The sequence below is a fragment of the Amblyomma americanum genome, chromosome 4 (genome assembly GCF_052857255.1).
Source record: "Amblyomma americanum isolate KBUSLIRL-KWMA chromosome 4, ASM5285725v1, whole genome shotgun sequence".
Classification (NCBI taxonomy): domain Eukaryota; kingdom Metazoa; phylum Arthropoda; class Arachnida; order Ixodida; family Ixodidae; genus Amblyomma; species Amblyomma americanum.
In genome coordinates this window covers 215,986,149-216,004,293 of record NC_135500.1, presented here as the reverse complement: position 1 = coordinate 216,004,293, position 18,145 = coordinate 215,986,149, and the positions used below count along the sequence as shown (strand labels likewise).

General features: G+C 50.4%; 1 protein-coding gene across 1 annotated transcript in view; it reads right to left on the bottom strand.

The window, feature by feature from the left end:
- LOC144129322 (beta-1,4-N-acetylgalactosaminyltransferase bre-4-like) overlaps positions 1–18,145 on the bottom strand; it is a 22,688-nt gene extending 4,543 nt beyond the window's left edge. The window contains exons 1-6 of the mRNA XM_077663366.1: positions 18,063–18,145; positions 13,492–13,817; positions 10,387–10,619; positions 8,635–8,822; positions 5,388–5,510; positions 232–327 (exon numbers count right to left, since the gene is read on the bottom strand). Coding sequence (XP_077519492.1) covers positions 232–327; positions 5,388–5,510; positions 8,635–8,822; positions 10,387–10,619; positions 13,492–13,817; positions 18,063–18,076 — 980 coding nt within the window. The 5' untranslated portion in view covers positions 18,077–18,145. The remainder of the gene's footprint in view (positions 1–231; positions 328–5,387; positions 5,511–8,634; positions 8,823–10,386; positions 10,620–13,491; positions 13,818–18,062) is intronic.

Here is an 18,145-nt window from a genome sequence, read left to right as displayed (position 1 = left end):
AGAGTGATGTCCACATTACTGCAGAAATGCAATAGGCATAGGATGTGTGAAAGTTTCCTTCATTGCCTACACTTTGTTAGCTTTCCAGTATGCTGGATACGTGAATCTACAACACAGCATATACTCAGATATCTGAAATACGGCTGCTAGGAACCTCCTCTCTGTGCATATGTTTTGGGCTGTCAACGGTGAAAGCAGTCGAGTTTTGGTTGCCATCGCTCTGAAACTTACCGCTTGGGGTTCGGACGTTGAACACCATGCCTAAGTGCCGTGTACCGGCCAATGGAGCAGTTGTTGCGCTCTATTTCGTAGCCACTGAACCGCAGCCTGCAAGAATGTAAATTCACGACCCTTATTTCTCTTCTTTTTAATTGTTTTGAAAGCACGTGAACACAGTGCTTGTTCTTGATAAGAAAGAAAAAAACAATTTGCTCTCATATGCTATCCGTTGCAATCTGCTGTAATCAAGTACAGAAAAAGAAAACATTTTAATGAACTGCTTTTATGGACTGAACCCAATTGAAACAAATTAGAGAACTCTTGGTGCCTGTTGAAGCTCGGCTATATTCAGATACAAGTCAAGAATGAAGCGGCACATTCTGTACAGTTGTAGCCCTTCAACCAATGGGCATCAACCTAATGGACTTGCACCCGCTCATATGGCTTGGCAAGTTACTACAGTAGAATCTCAGTGATACGGGTCTCATGGTGTTGCGAAAAAATTCGTATCCGAAATTTCGTATCATCCCAACGAAAAAATTCATATGCAGAAGCATAGAAAATGCATGCACGCACATCTGTTTACGGCTGACGGGATTTGTTCACGGCCGTACCGCCACGCTACTCGCGGTGCGTACAGCGCGATTAGCGATCGAGATTTCGTCGATGTCAGGTCCACGCACAGCCGCTCACTGCGCGTGGTGCGTACCGCACGATTAGCGACCGCGATTTCGGCGATGTAAGGGCCATGCACCGCCGCTCACTGCTCCCAGTGCGTGCCTCGCGATTGCGGTATCGGCGCTGTCAGGGCTGCGCTTAGTGCTCTAGGGTGCGATCGCGGCTCACGTGTTCGTATCATCCGATGTGGCGCACAAGAGAGTTCGGAACATCCAGAATTGCACATTTTGTGCACAATGCACACCGGCAGGGGAATTTTACGAATTCGTATCATCGCGACATTCGTATCACCGAGATTCTACTGTAGCAGGTACAAGGACATTGTCCGTGTCATTATGACTCTATGTTGACACGATTGCATAGGGTCTGAGCTGATGGCATTTGTACCAGTTGAATTTCCATGCATTGTGCACAGCAAACCCAAACCACATAGGGAGTCAAACTGCTGTGACATTGCACAAATTTTAATAATCATCAAACCATTTTGTGAGAACACACACTGAACAAAACGAACAAAGTGTAGGCCAAAGTGATCTTCAATACATTCGTTTTCAACTCAATACTGCCACAGCATGTTTCAGGTGGTTTACCGTAATTGTTAAGTGAACAAGATAAGAATTCTGGTGAAGGAACTATGTATGAGGCAGCAGTCTCAAGCTTTAAGTTTTATGTTTCAAAAATTATTACGACCATTAGTACGTTCATATCTCCCATGATCATCTGATTTCTGCAGCTGTGCAGAGCTCCTACATCAACATGATGCAACAGTTCTGTCATATCAAACCAGAACACTGCACAACATTCAGTGTAGGAAGCCTACATAGCTGCCTGCGTTAGCGTGGTCAGCTTTTGACGCACCACTTGCCGCCACTCGTTAAATGTCCATGCCAGCGGAGAATTGTCACGGTAACTGCATCCTCCCCATATCTCAGATGCGCATTCAGGCACGCTTAACGTTCCAGGGGAGGGCAGTGTTGGTAAGCAAGAAAGGAAAGGCGCAGTAAACATCACACAATTATCGCTATGAAGAGGTGGAGAGTATCAAGAAATCTGAAAGTGCAGTGTGTCGCAAAGCACTCCCTTTAACCAAGGTTGGGGCACAAAATGGTGCCGTATCAAGTTTAGCAGCCATTTCTGGCAACATTCGGTGGGAATGTCGCCACCACCGTGGTCACCACTCTTTTCAGACTCAACTCTCGGCCTTCATCTCGTATGTTGTTTGCAGCACTGTGAAGGCCGGGGCGATTTGAGGCAGTCAGAATGATGTGCACTGAAAAACGTGTTTCTCTGCGCCCCTCATCCCGCAGCTGGTGGCTCCCATCCCTGGGAAGAAAAAAAAAAACACCAGTGTCCAGTCACTGCGCAGGAGACACGGCGGACGCCATGTTTACGGATGGCGGCGCAACGCTTCGCAGCAAGCTTCCACAGGGCTGTGTTCGTGCGGACTTTCTCTGCTACTTTAACCAGTGGAGTAAATGCATGCTGTATGGTCTGCGTCATCCTTGTGTAGAGCGCTATAGGAGTGGGCACGGCGCAATAAAAGAAACTATAGACAGCAGCCCTTGGTTTTCTGGAAAAGTGCTCGTGCCCAGCTTGCCTACACGTATAGACGCTTTACAGCGCGGGAGCACGGGCACCGCCATTTGGTCACGTGACCATTTCGCCATTGCCGGCCTTCTCGTTCCGACGGCTGCCGGCGCGCTGGTGCCCGGCTGCAAGACGCTTCTCCGGCTCTCGCTGTGAATAACGAGCTGTCGGACGGCACAAAAACTTAGTGTGCGTGCTCATAGAACGTGTTGGCACTGGAAAATGTTTGGTACAACCAGCTTATTTACTCGTCTCCTTCGGACCGCCCGCATCGGCTCGATGGCCCGAAAGACGCGGGTTCGATCCCGGCCTCGGCGGTCGAAATTCTAGAGGCCCGTGTACTGTGCGATGTCAGTGCACGTTAAAGAACCCCAGGTGTCGAAATTTCCGGAGCCCTTCACTACGGCGTCCCTCATAGCCTGAGTCTCTGGGACGTTAAATACCTATAAACCATAAGCATCGGCTCGAATGTGTCAACAAACCGCGATAAGCTATCTGACGTTCATATTTATTCTGTCAATTCTACGTATAACTCTATTTTTGGATCGCATAACTTAATTGCTGTCGAACTGCAGATTAGAAGCGGGACAATGCCTGAAAGCTTGCTTTTTAGAGCTCGATGTTTCTGCCAACTGAAGGAATATGGGTTCGCTGTTCAGCACTGTGCACGCGACTTACAACCGAGTGTGCGTGTGATCGCCGGCCGATTGCCCAGATATTTACTTTATCCTCCGTTAACATTCCGGCTTCCAAAAGACGAATATGCAAGTTTTTCCAGGGCCCCTTCAGAATCTCGGCTACGTTCGACTGTGCTCTCTTGCTAAGTACGACTGAAAACTGCTCCGGAGTTCAGCACCCGCAGATGTAGCCAGCAGGAGTAAGCGCAAATATACATGTCTCGATAAATTTCACCTCTGTCCAGTGCATTAGAGTACCTCGGTAGAGCTTTCATTGGGCGAGAGAATTGCATGTCGAAACGCCTCCTCTGAGGACTTTTGCAAAAGCTCCGTTGCCGCTTCCACCGTGCTAGCGCCATGTACGCACGACAGTTTAGTCAGCACTGCGCCGACGCCCAGAAAGCACTCGCAAAGGTCTAAAATAGCACCGATTATATATAGATACAAATCCTTTAATGGGAAAACATAATTTAGCCGGCGTTTGAAAGTCACTGGCATGGTACTCTGCAAGGGGAAGGTAATTTTGGAGCTAAAGACGGAAGGAGAGCGGTGCGGGAAGGGTAAAATAAAAAGGGGAGAAAATAAAATGCGGCCATTAAATGCGTATTAAGCTGCATCGGCGAATAATAATGTACCTTATTTAGTGCATTGGATCAGTGTCGAAGATGAGAAAAGTTACAGGTATGTACGCTCGTTCTGGCATTCCCGCAGCTACTGCTGGCTCTGAAATAAACTGGCGCATGGCGTTTGTGATATGTTTATGATTTTTTGGTGTGTGGAACAACACATTAACGTTTTGTTCTCCGTGCAAGCACCATGAAGTCGCAAGACAGCTCTTCGAAAGACTGCGTGAATTGCGTCGCGAAGTTTCCCATATGTAACAATTAAGTGCGACTATTTCTGACACTAGACCACAGGGACATTAGCTCTAGATATTAATCCGTCGCTTGACGTCCGTATGCAAGCTGTGCAGCAGCGTTTCGCACTGCGCGCCGGTGCTGCTAACGACGGCTCCGAAGGCCAGAAGTGGCGGCCGTCCTAGTGGCGCCGCCTGTCGTGGACAGAGCAAACTGCTCTCTGTAAACGGTCACGTGTTTCCTCTGGAATGTCGAGCGCTGTACACAAGGGTGACGCAGACTCTACTTTCAAAGCACCATCCTGAACTACCTTTTCAATTACTGTAGTAGTCGAACCTCGTTATAACGAAACAATGGATATAACAAGAATTGACGATTCCCCTTCGAAGCTTGGTCAACACGGGCTATACCGAAGTAACCGCTGGGAACTTCATTACAACGAGGTTCAACTCTAATTGTTTGAAAAATAGTCACAGCACTACTCAAATGTTTGAGGGACTATTTGTTGTCGTCCTTAGCCTGATTGAAAGAGAGGGCTCCACCCGCCGCGGTATCTCAGTGGTTAAGGCGCTCGTCTACTAAGTGAGCCGGAGTACTCGGATTTGAACCCGACCTAGGCGGCCGCGTTTCGATGGAGACGAAACGCAGAAAGGCGCCGATGGGCTGTGCGATGTCAGTGCATGCTGAAGATACGCAGGGGGTCGAAATTATTCCGGAGACCTCCACTACTGCACCCCTTCACTCCCTCCTTTATCCCTTCCCCCACCGAAATATGTGAGACAGTTAATGCGTCGTTTCCTTTCCTCAAAACCAATTTTACCTATCTCGGAGACCTCCACTACTGCACCCCATTCACTCCCTCCTTTATCCCTTCCCCCACCGAGATATGTGAGACAGTTAATGCGTCGTTTCCTTTCCTCAAAACCAATTTTACCTATCTGAGTCTTCATCATGAACTATTCACGCGCGCAACCTGTACACATTTCTTGTTGTGTAAATAGTTTGCGTATATTACCTCTCCCCCTATCTTCCCTTCCTGTCCCCTCACCTCTCATTTCATTTCTCCATTCTTGCTTCTATCCTTTATTTTCGCTGCCCCAGCTCAGGTACTTCAGTATCGATGGCAGATGCCGGGGCTAGCAAAAATCTTTTCCTTCCTTTTTATTATTACCTTAATAAACAATAACTACTACTACCCATCTCAGTCCCTCCGTTATTCCTTCCCTTATGGCGCGGTTCAGGTGTCCGCCGAGATGTCAGGCAGATACTGCGCCATTTCCTTTTCCCAAAAACCAATTTTCGAAAGAGCTCTGCCTATCACAGTGCTGCAAACAACTTGTGAGATATCCCAGCATTACTATCGACGCACCTGATGGACATGTCGTCGTCCTCGCCGCCCCATCCCCAGAAGACGTTCGAGAAGCCGTTGACTTTTTCCACGTGCTCGCTCTTCAAGGCGGACACACCTCCAAAGATGGTCTCGTAGAATACCCTGCGCGCAGAACAGCACTCGCATTTTCGAAAGTACAGCACAGGTTGGGCGAGTTGGATCCCGTTTATGTCGAAAGCGACTCGAGGTGCTCAGTAGTAGTAGTGGTTTTATTAAAATAATGATAAAAAGTAAGGAAAAGATTTTTGCTAGCCCCGGCATCTGCCATCGATACTGAAGCACCTGAGCTGGGGCAGCGGAAGTAAAGAATAGCAGGCAGAATGGATAAATTAAATGAAAGAGGTGAGGGGACAGGGAGAGAGGTAAGGGGAGAGGTTTTATGATTTATGAGGGTTTAATCTCCCAAAGCGACTGAGGCTATGAGGGACGCCGTAGTGAAGGGCTCCGGAACTTTCGACCAGCTGGGGTTCTTTAACGTGCACTGACATCGCACAGTACACGGGCCTCTAGAATTTCGCCTCCATAGAAATTCGACCACCGCGTCTTTGCGGTCAGCAGCCGAGCGCCATAACCACCGCGGCGGCTGATAGGGGGAGAGGTAATATACACAAACTATTTACACAATAAAAGGTGCTCAGTCATTTTTTTTTTCATCCCATATTCAATGTCATGCCTTGTGAGTTGGAAGCAGAATCGGCAGGAATTGAAAGTGATGTCTTCAAATAATAGTGTCCTGTCTATGCGCGCCACTGACTAGTCACCGTGTGAAGTGCGCATGTGCCGCGAACGGTTGAAAGTCGAGCGACGCCAGCGTCACTCTGCGCGGTATCTTTGCTTAAAATTGTAGCGTAGACGCTCGATATTTTGCGGTAATGGAAATGCCTAAGGCGCTCCGAGTTTCTCTGCTAGCCGCCGCTGTCGTTCCAGCCATCAACCCGTAAGCATGGGATAATAAACGTCGTTCTACTACCGGGAACTTGTCTGCTGGTTGTCACGGCCGTCGGACACGCAACAACGGAGATGGGATAAATACGAAGCATCGCTCATCGTCGAGGAAGGCAAGGGTTCCCTGCTTTGAAGTTTTGAATAGCGCTATAGCCTTCGCTATTATAGTGACTGGGCGTCATACGGAGAGAGGTGAGCATCGTTCCTGACTGTCAGCATGGTTCTCGAAAGCGACAAGGTGGCGCATTCCCGAGTATTAGGTCCTAGAACCTAGAGTCTTCTGGAACAGTTAGTAGTACCGGATCCGAGTTGACTTCTGCTAAGAGCTTCGACGCATTGAAGAATAGCGTCAGGGATCATCTGCCTCCTAAGCCTTCAGTCATCGGTGATCGGGCAGTGTTTCACAAGAAACAGCACGAAGGCGTGTTGATTTCTGATTACGTCGCCGAGCTTTTGGGTGTTTTTTGGGGAAGGAAATGGCGGAGTATCTGTCTCATATATCGGCGGACACCTGAACCGCGCCGTAAGGGAAGGGATGAAGGAGGGAGCGAAAGAAGAAAGGAAGAGGCGCCGTAGTAGAGGGCCACGGAATAATTTCGACCACCTGGGGATCTTTAACGTGCACTGACATCGCACAGCACACGGGCGCCTTAGCGTTTTTCCGCCATAAAAACGCTAAGGCGCCCGTGTGCTGTGCGATGTCAGTGCACGTTAAAGATCCCCGAGGTGGTCGAAATTATTCCGGAGCCCTCTTCGGAAGCTGTCGCGAACAGGCGATTTTGGGAGCGCTTTAGATGTGTCCCTATATACGGGATCGCTTCGTGTGTGGCCTGCTAAGAAGGCATATGCAGCGCGCGCTGTTCACAGGAAACTTCCAGCCAGGGACAAGGTGAAAGCGCTATGGCACCCAGAAACGATGTCCTTAAAGGGCGTGGATTGAACAAAACTGAACCTATAATGGAACAGGTGAGAGTGAAATAACTTTTAATCATCATGGAGCGAGACACTGCGACCGATGCGCCAGTTATGCCTTTTAAGCAATATCGCCGACTTTTCCATCCTCTGGCCTACTGCGCTCAAGCTTCGCGCGCGCACACAGGAGTCTCGGTTTAGCCTCGAGGCGTCTTGACGGTCAACGTGCAACACGGCGCAAACGCGGCGAGTATCTCTACGCCGCCGCGGTGGCTCAGTGGTTATGGCGCTCGGCTGCTGATCCGAAAGACGCGGGTTCGATCCTGGCCGCTGCAGTCGAATTTCGATGGAGGCAAAATTCTAGAGGTGATGTGCGATGTTAGTGCACGTTAAAGAATCCCAGGTGGTCGAAATTTCCGGAGCCCGGGTGTCATCACAGTGGCTTCACATCACTCCATCGGATGTTCTTAAGGTCGAAGGTCAACTAAAGGTCAGGGGTCAAGGATTAGGCACCAGAACTGTACCACATACGCTGATATACGGCTAACGTGGATGGGCTGAAGGTCGATGAAGGTCGTTCTCCGGCTTACGCGACGACTGCTTTACCTAGCGTAGTCAAGCTTTTCGCTTCAAAAACGATGGCCGTCGGACAACGCAAGAAATACCACATAAAGTGCAAAATCAGGAATATCTGGCCATGTGCCCTTGCTATGGCAAGGTTGATAACTCGCAAGCAACTAACTGTGCGCGTCTTACTGAGATGGATTCCCGTCGCTACAGCATGGCGCTCCAGGAAACCACTAGGGAACCGTAAACGCTGCAGCATTTTTGAACGCGTAGCAAATGATTTGGCTTTGCGAAACAAGCCCCCATCAGGGTGGATGGGGTGGCCGCTGTGGTGGCTCAGTGGTTAAGGCGCTCGTCTACTGAGCCGGAGTACCTGGGTTCGAACCCGACCGCGGCGGCCGCGTTTCAGTGGAGGTGAAACGCAAAAGGCGCCCGTGAGCTGTGCGATGCCAGTGCCCGTTAAAGATCCCCAGGCGGTCGAAATTATTCCGCAGCCTTCCACTACGGCACCTCTTTCTTCTTTCACTCCATCCTTTTCCTTACGGCGCGGTTCGGGTGTCCACCGAAATATGTGAGACAGGTACTGCGTCATTCCCGTTCCCCAAAAACCAACACCGGGTTCGGATTTATTCAGGCGCAATCACCCGGCTCTACCGCCCCCCTTGTTCCATCGTAGTCCTCGCCGTTGTTATTACTCTCTCAATTTTTAACACTGCAGGTACTACGATTGTACTATTGGCAGCAGGCAGACTTAATCAGTTTCGCTTTGCGGTAATTTCAGCCATTTCGGTCGTATGCTCACCTGTATTTCATGGTGTCAAGGCACGTGGACATGTGTCGCGGGTTCTTCCTGCAGACGTACTTGTTGGCCCTGTTCTCCGGCAGCAGGTCGACGTCGTGAAAGATGAAGCAATCGTATTCGTGCATCGCCTTGGCGATCTCGTAGCCTACATTGAGCAGCTTTGCGCGGTTGAAGTCTCCCGTGCCGTTCTGCAGCAGCGACAAGGGCAGTGTCCCATGAGGGAATAACCATTGGGGGGGGGGGGGGGGTAGAGTGAGGCAAAACACGACGTCCTTTTGTTACCTAGCGCCCGCAAACGTTTAATTGAGCAATCCTGTTAACCTTATATTTAGCTGGCATGACTGGGCACACGTCCACACAACAATATAATTTAAGGTTGACCAGATTGGACCCTTCTAAGCAGAAAAAACAATGCGAAGCGAGTTTTGGTGATCGGGAATGCGGTCACAAAGGTGCGAAAATCTGCACGATTTTTTTTAAATCTGTGCAGCTCAGTAAAGCTCGCGGCCTAGAATACTGCAATTGTTTAGTAATTATAAATTGGTATTTGGCCTGCATTATGCAAAGTTTAGGAATTTTTACGAGGTTGATTCTTAAGAGAGGGATAATTTAGCAGCAAGCTATACATACGGAGCAAAAAGCGACGTTGTGATGTTCTGGAGGGACTACACTTTGTGTTGTGCTTATATTGCTTGCTCTATAGCTCTACCAGTGTTTTCTTTTTCTCTACAGGATGGTCTGAACGTACAAAAGAAAAATAATGAATAGAGACTATTGTGCGGAACAGGAGAAGGCTCTGGAGAGACGCAAGCAGCACAGGTGTCAAGCGTTTTAGTCTTCCGAAAGGCCCTCACGCAGAAGTGTAATAAAAAAATGGGACAATATGAAAGGCAGGAACTGCATAAAAAGTCTTGCGAATACCAGCGTTGTACTCTTTCCGGCGGGCAAGAACAGACAATGGAGCAAACTGTGTTCAATCTGGCCTGCAATCACGTTCAAAACCTCGTGTTTACGCGCTACGAATCAAACCGAATTGCATGTCCATTCAACACGGCTGAGCGAGAGAGCAAGAAATGTGACACTAAAGCAGAAAAAAAAACTGCAATGAAGGCAGAAATTGAGGAACATCACATAGCCAGCTAGGCTACACGCTAAGCTCGGTGATAGAAAGCAAAACTGTGGCAAGTTGGGTCTGACCACGTAGTGTTTGTCATTCGAATAGGCTTCCAAAGATAGATGTCCATGGAGCCCAATTCATGTATATTCAGTGCACGGAGGAGCAATAAACGTTGACTTTGGAGGGGCATCTCATGTCCTGCGGGGTGGAGTGACATTTGGCGTTTTAAATTCGTTAAACTTTATCGTGTTCCTATTCTGATGGCCTTTTGAAATTTGGTGAGAGTGATGCCAGGACGGTAGGGAATAATTCGGCAGTATTCGTTTTTGATATCTGTGGATAACAAGTAATCGCGACGATTTGCAAATTTGTGTCGCGTTCTGCCCCACTTCACCCTGTATGGCTTTCTGTTGAGCTGAGGCAGGCTCATAATCTTCGAGAAGTTGCCTGGGATGGCAAGAGACAGTAGAAGAACCGCAAAAAGCACAATTCTTCAACGATGTGAGAGCCCGCGTTGTTTCTGAATACAGTGTGATTGGCTTATGTTATGGCCCAATTTGCACGCGGCACCCATTTTGAAGATTTCTGCTACACTTGGCGAGAATCTAATAGAGTGGATTGTGGAGCCTGCCAACCTGCTCAATGAGGTATATGCCGTAGTCCAGCTGCTGGCCCTGGAGGAACGGGTGGATGTGCTGCAGGAAGACCTGGAGGTTCATGAGCCTGTCCCTGTAAGGCACCACCAGGGCCACTCGGTGCCTCGGCGTGCAGTCAGTCGGCATCCAGCGGCCACCGGCCCTCAGCTGTGGGAACTTGCTTTCAAGGACCTCCAGCTCAGGGGCATACCTGTGGACCTGCACCAGCCCACCTGTGAAGAAAAGGTTGCATAAGGTGACGCAGCGGCCGTCATACGTTCACCTGGCTAGCAGGCCGTGGTGAGCCAAGACTTGTGCGCAGAATTTGCGCCAACTTGAAGGCACCAGATGCTATGTTAGCTCACTTTGCTCTCGAGCTATGTTTACCAAGTTAACTCTAGTTCATCCCCTGTCACATGTGCATACACCTTTCTGCCACTGGCCGCCCTTGCTTGAACCCTTCGCGTTGCTGAATTGAGGGCCTAAAGTCTCCCGATTGCTTTCGTTTAAGCATAAGCAAGACGCATGCATACATGTTTATTTTTTTGTCGCGGTCAGCAATAATTTTTTTAATGGGCTTTTTTACGTTGTTTTTCCGGTTTGGTAATATCAGTGGCGGAGGGTGTCACGAACACAGGTGAATCGCGTTAACTAGCAAGGTAGTTAACTAAATTCTAATCATTAACTTCTTACTGTTGCATCTATGCGCTTTGAGAAAAATGAAAATTGGTTTTTTGAGGAAAGGAAATGACGCAGTAACTGTCTCACTTATCTCGGTGAACCCCCGAACCGAGCCGTAAGGGAAGGGACAAAGGAGGGAGTGAAAGAAGAAAGGAAGTTTTCAACACTTAGCAATCTGGGGCCAGATTACGCAACTGTGACAAATTCTGTCACAAGCTATTGACAGTGACTTCAAAATGACGACACGATGAGACGTCACCGAGTGACGCAACGAGGAATCAGCCAATTACAGCAGGGCGGCGCCCCGATAGCATTCGAGAGACCGTCTGCTAAATTTTTTTGTAAGAAGAAATAAGAAATGAGCAACGATGAAAACAACTAATATTTTATTTTGCCAAAACATTGTGTTTGAGGTCTGAAAATATTAAGCAAAACAAAAAGCGTTCGAAGTTGTGTTATTAAATTTGCTGGTGGGTAACTTTCGGTGCCGCGGGGGTGGGCTGACGGCAGTAAAAAGGCCGCTTTAGCCATCCTAGCCGTTTTGCACGAAAGCAGCTGTTTCACGCCGTGTTATTGTTTTTTTGCGTGGCGTCTGGAATCGAGCTATGTGCTGTTTGCCTAAGTGCGCAGAAAAATTTCAACGAATGCAGTGAAGGCTACGTGACTACCAAGCGAACTTGCAAGAAGCGCTTGGTACGGAATCGACGAAGACAACTTGTTGAAGACTGTGTTGTTCGGCTCTTTCGATCGGCGACAAAAATGCCAAAAGGTGAGGTGTTGCAGTATGTGATGTGTGGTTGTTTGTTTCTTTCCCCTTGGGAAACAGAAGACGACCACGAAGTGCCATTTACTGGGAAAAATACAGTGCTTTGCCAGCATAAGCGTGTCTTATTTATATGTAGCTGTGTGTCACGGAGGTGACGACGGAACCCACCCCATCTTACTTTATAAAGTTTACAAATTGCCTGCGTCACCCGCCGCACGCATTTGCTCACCTTCAGTTGTGCGATGCCGACGTGCGCCTCGCTACCAACGGCAGCTTAAAAGCCGCCGGTAGCAAATGACCGCAGTGCACACAGCACTTGCCGCCGCACCGACAGCGCGCTCGCACGCAAACCTCCCAGTTCATCGGCGAGTTCGTCGCATAGCCACTCCAGAGTCAGTTTCTTCAGTCGCAAAAGGCGTCGAAACAGCTCGTCTGGCAAGTCAGATGCGTCTTCGTGCGCCCTCCTTCGCCGTTGCTCGCGCCAGCGCAGCCGCCTCAGTCGTATCGCCGCGTACACCGCCGCCATTTTCTGTCACAAAGGCAGCGGTCAAATTGAAGGCCTCAAAACTGTGACAAAAAGCTGTCAAATAGCGGCTGCATAATTAGGTGTGTAACGTCATCACTTCGGCCACATCCGTGACGTCATCTGCAGCCACCCATGACGCAAAAAAGCAATATGGCCGCCGGCTACGACCGACCAATAGGAGCGAGGCTTATTGACACCTTTGTGACAAGTTTTTGACAATTTTTCTAATTGACAGTTACGTAATCTGGCCCCTGAAGCTGGTCTTTACACCCGCCGCGGTGGCTCAGTGGTTAGGGCGCTCGGCTACTGATCCGGAGTCCCCGGGCGCCCGTGTGCTGTGCGTTGTCAGTGCACGTTAAAGATCCCCAGGTGGTCGAAATTATTCCGCACCCTAGCTCCACTACGGCACCTCTTTCTTCCTTTCTTCTTTCACTCCCCCCCTTTATCCCTTCCCTTACTGCGTGGTTCAGGTTTCCAACGGTATATGAGAAAGATATTGCGCCATATCGCTTCCTCAAAAACCAATTATTATCAAGCTGGTCATTACTAATAGCCGTACGTGTTCAGAACATTTACGCGGGGCCCTGTAGTCCAACGAATTGTGGGCATACCGTGCGCCATTTGGAACAAAAAGTGTACGGCTGTGGATCGCGCGCAGGACCGCCCTCCAGTACGCGCCGCTTGGCGATGCTCATTACTTTCTATATACAGCAGCCCATATTTGGCTTCCGGAGGCCTCAGTAATCACATTGACATGAACGTTTTGTACTAAATTCCTCATCTTAGCGCTCCGTTTTGATCGTAGAGGCCAAGGAGTGGGTGGAAGTTAAGGGGGCGCACGCCTAAGCCTGAAACAATCTTGCCGTGCCTTAGCGCTAGAGCAATGGGGCCCTGAGAGCAATTGCGTGCCTTCGATGATGATTTTTCACGGCATTTTGACCATAGAACACCACAGCTAACATGGTCGATCTGCCGAGGCAGTGTGAAAGAGCCGTTTTCCAAGCCAGGGGGAAGCACGTGCCTGGTGAAAGAGCTAGACGCTGCAGATACCGAACACTGGTGCAACCTCACCCTACTGCGCCGCGTCACATTTCCCTGCCCCCAAAGATAATGTGCAAATGTGTGCACCTACTTGTTTGTGTCCAGTGCTCCGAGCAGAACTGGACGGGCGGCTCGTCCCTTTTCGTGCGCGTGCCTTCTGCCTCCTGGCTGCGGTCGGGCTCGATAAGTTCGCGGTGCCGATGAGCAATTCTGAGCCCTGCCTCACTCGTCGTGCCCGTGTGCGCGTTGCCTGCGGCGACATCGGCTACTTGGCCCCAAGTAACCGGCGTGTCGGCGAGCGTTGGCCGTGAGGCGAGCAGCAACAGCAGCAGTAGCGCGCAGACGCCGAGCGTACTGGCGCCTTTGTGCCTCGCTTCCTTCCTGCTGTCGTACGCAGTCTGGTAAGCTGGAACACGCCTGTAAAGACAACATGCGTTGCAGAATGGATCACTGAAAATTGACAAAGCTTTGTTACATGGCCTTCAGTCATATGACAGCAACTTTCTTGCCCCATTCAGTGCAAGATTGGCGTATCGCGCGATCACGAGATGGTTACAGCAACTCCTTATATTTGGAACACGCTGGTCAATGGCGAGGAAGCGTAGAGGGGAATTGAATAATAATAATAATTGGTTTTTGGGGAAAGGAAATGGCGCGGTATCTGTCTCATATATCGTTGGACACCTGAACCGCGCCGTAAGGGAAGGGATAAAGGAGGGAGTGAAAGAAGAAAGGAAGAATAGGTGCCGTAGTGGAGGGCTCCGGAATAATTTCGACCACCTGGGGATCATTAACGTGCACTGACATCGCACAGCACACGGGCGCCTTAGCGTTTTTCCTCCATAAAAACGCAGCCGCCGCGGTCGGGTTCGAACCCGGGAACTCCGGATCATTAGCCGAGCGCTCTAACCACTGAGCCACTGCGGCGGGTACAAGCTGAAGGAAAAATTCGTTTTGAGGAAAGGAAATGGCGCAGTTACTGCAACTTCTTGGTGAGCATTTCAACCGCGCGGTGAGGGAAGGGATGACATGAAAGAGAGAGAGGCGCTGCAGTGGGCATTAAAACGTAACCAGAGAATCCACGGGGTAACACGAGCAGCTCATGCAGGGAGCACCCGCGCAGGGCTCCCGGAGAGACACCGGTCGAAGTCAACCAGCCCACGGGTCGCCAACGAGCAGCACCACGTATTCAATGCCCCACGGCACGACTGGTCGACTGGCGGGCCATTGTATTGATCCGGCAACGAGGCACTGCCAAGAAGCCACGAAACGCCACGGGTCGTACCGAGACCTGGTTGCAGCGAAACAGGCCTCGAAACCGCGCCCCACGGACAACTAGGAATTAGGAATAATAATAATTGGTTTTTTGGGGAAAGGAAATGCCGCAGTATCTGTCTCATATATCTTTGGACACCTGAACCGCGCCGTAAGGGAAGGGATATAGGAGGGAGTGAAAGAAGAAAGGAAGAATAGGTGCCGTAGTGGAGGGCTCCGGAATAATTTCGACCACCTGGGGATCTTTAACGTGCACTGACATCGCACAGCACACGGGCGCCTTAGCGTTTTTCCTCCATAAAAACGCAGCCGCCGCGGTCGGGTTAGAACCCGGGAACTCCGGATCAGTAGTCGAGCGCCCTAACCACTGAGCCACCGCGGCGGGGCTAGCAATTAGGAAAAATTGGCTTTTTGGGAAAGGAAATGGCGCAGTATCTGTCTCGCATATCGGCCGACACCTGAACCGCGCCGTAATGGAAGGGATAAAGGAGGGACTAAGAGAAGGAAGAAAGAGGGCCGTAGTGGAGGGCTCCGGAATAATTTCGGCCAAATGGGGATCATTAACGTGCACTCATATAGCACAGCACACGGGCGCCTTTTGCGTTTCACCTCCATCGAAACGCTGCCGCCATGGTCGGGTTCGAACCCGGGTACTCCAGTTCAGTAGCCGTGCGCGCTAACCAGAAAGCCACCGCGGTGGGTAACCCATTAGGCGAGCCATAAATAAATTTGTGGTTTTTGAGGAAAGGAAAGGCGCAATAACTGTCTCACTTATCGATGAACGTCAAGCACACCTGAGGGAAGAAAGGGAGAGGAGTGAAAAAAGGGAGAGAGTAAGAAGCCCTGCTGTGGAGGGCTTCTTATATGTATAGGTATATATCTCGCTCGGTGGTTAGCGCACTCGGCTTCTGCGCCGGAGTACCAGGGTTCGAACCCAGCCGTGGCGGCCGCGTTTCGATAGAGGCGGAACGCAGAGGCGCCCGTGGGCTGTGCGATGTCAGTACACGTTAAAGATTCCCAGGTGGTCGAAATTATTCCGGAGCTCAAGGGCTCGGGCCCTCCAAAAACAGTATGGCGATGATCATGAGGTGGCCTTTTGGAGGCTCGGGCCCTCCACAAACAGTATTGCGATGACAATGAGGTGGTCTACGTGGACGCAGTGGAGTACACGTCAGGCTCCCGTATGGCCCTGGCGGTAGCCGACAATCAAGCAAAACTTCTGACCTCCAGCTCAATCATCACCAATTCTACAACAGAGGCACAAGAGGCAGCCGTCGCGCTTGCTCTCATTTCTACATCTGCCACAAAAATTATTTCTGACTCTAAATCTGCCATTCTCAACTATGCCAATAGCTACATACCCCGCACTGCTGCTCGTTTACTACGCTTCTGGCAGCCCCGGCTCCCTATAATCCCCATCTGGACGCCAGCACATGCCGGCCTCCCTGGCAACGAGGAGGCTCATTCCTTAGTTGGTTTGGTTTTTTGGTTTTTTTTTGGGGGGGGAAGGAAATGGCGCAGTATCTGTCTCATATATCGTTGCACACCTGAACCGCGCCGTAAGGGAAGGGATAAAGGAGGGAGTGAAAGAAGAAAGGAAGAGAGAGGTGCCGTAGTGGAGGGCTCCGGAATAATTTCGACCACCTGGGGATCTTTAACGTGCACTGACATCGCACAGCACACGGGCGCCTTACCGTTTTTCCTCCATAAAAACGCAGCCGCCGCGGTCGGGTTCGATCGAACCCGGGAACTCCGGATCAGTAGTCGAGCGCCCTAACCACTGAGCCACCGCAGCGGGGCCATTCCTTAGCCCGAGGTCTCACATTCCGGGCGGGAGTCGAGCCCTTTCTATGGGCCGAAAAAGCAGCTGCTTTCCTTCCGTGATATTCTCTCGTACTACCGGGAACAACGAAGGGAGTACGCACCCCCAGCCCCATCCCTCGCCATAGCGCAGGCCGCACACTGGCGACGACTACAAACTCGGACTGCTCCATACCCCATACTACTACATGCCGGATACACAGACCAATTCCCCTCGTCATGCAAACTTTTCGGCAAACCAGTGAGACTTTCTACACACCCTGCTCACAGGCCCCATCTTCCCTCATCCCCCATCACCGACCGCTGCGGAGCCTTACTAGTAGACTCTTCTGACCGAAACTTCTCCTCAAGACCAACGCCGGCTCATCTCCAGCGCTCTGATAAGGATTTCTTTCCAAGGGCTATCCTTCGCTTTGTAGGGGTGCCTCCTCACAGTGAGGGAGCATCCAAGTGCCATGTAATGGGCTTCGCCCCCACCATTTACATCATCGTTGGCAATAGAAGTTTCCACCACCACCACCAATGCAGCATCTATTTCCCTCTTCGCTATTGGAATTTTGGATTGACGATCCAACCTGCTTTCCCTTAATAATAATAATAATAATTGGTTTTTGGGGGGGAAAGGAAATGGCGCAGTATCTGTCTCATATATCGTTGCACACCTGAACCGCGCCGTAAGGGAAGGGATAAAGGAGGGAGTGAAAGAAGAAAGGAAGAGAGAGGTGCCATAGTGGAGGGCTCCGGAATAATTTCGACCACCTGGGGATCTTTAACGTGCACTGACATCGCACAGCACACGGGCGCCTTACCGTTTTTCCTCCATAAAAACGCAGCCGCCGCGGTCGGGTTCGAACCCGGGATTTCCCTTAATCCCCCCTCCCCTTTTCGTGGTAATAACTTTTCATCTTCATCTTTTTCTTTTTCACTCCCACCCCCCTTTCCCTTAGGGCGCGGTTTAGGTATCCATCAAGAAGGGAGACAGTTACTGTGCGATTTCATTTCCCCAACATCCACCAATAATAGATAAACCTCGACCAACTGGGCATCTTTCAATACCGCACAGCGCACGGGCGTCTTCGCCTTCACTTAAACGCGGCTGCCGCGGCCGATATTAGACCCGCGTCCTCAGGCTCGGCAGTCGAGCGCCCTAACCACTGAGCCACCGCGGCGGGCACAGTTCTTACGCAAGCTGTTATTTCTGTGCACTTTGATCTCAATATCGCAATTCGTGAACTCTTGGCGCCACTTATTCGTCTGCTCTTCGCGCAGGACGACGTCTGCCACAAATGTACAGTACTCACGGATTGAAATAGGACATTCGGAGCGCGTATCCGTCGCTTCATGGAGCGCCGCCCGTAGACGCTCATGGAACCAAGGTGGTGCATTGTGGTATGGCGTGAGAGGGAGAACATCTACAAAGCAGAATTGTTTCTTCCAGTAGCCAATCAGCCGGCCTGTGGTTTACCACATGCCTGCGTGGCACTGCAAGGCTAGCGCTCCGAATGTCCTATTTCAATCCGTGAGTACTGTACATGATAAAAAAGGCACTGCGTGAGACATACATACCTAGACAACAGCATTGCCACAAACTCCGCGATGTTTCTTCCTTGCCCAAGTCCGGCAGCGGTGGATCGATTGTGGAGCACGCT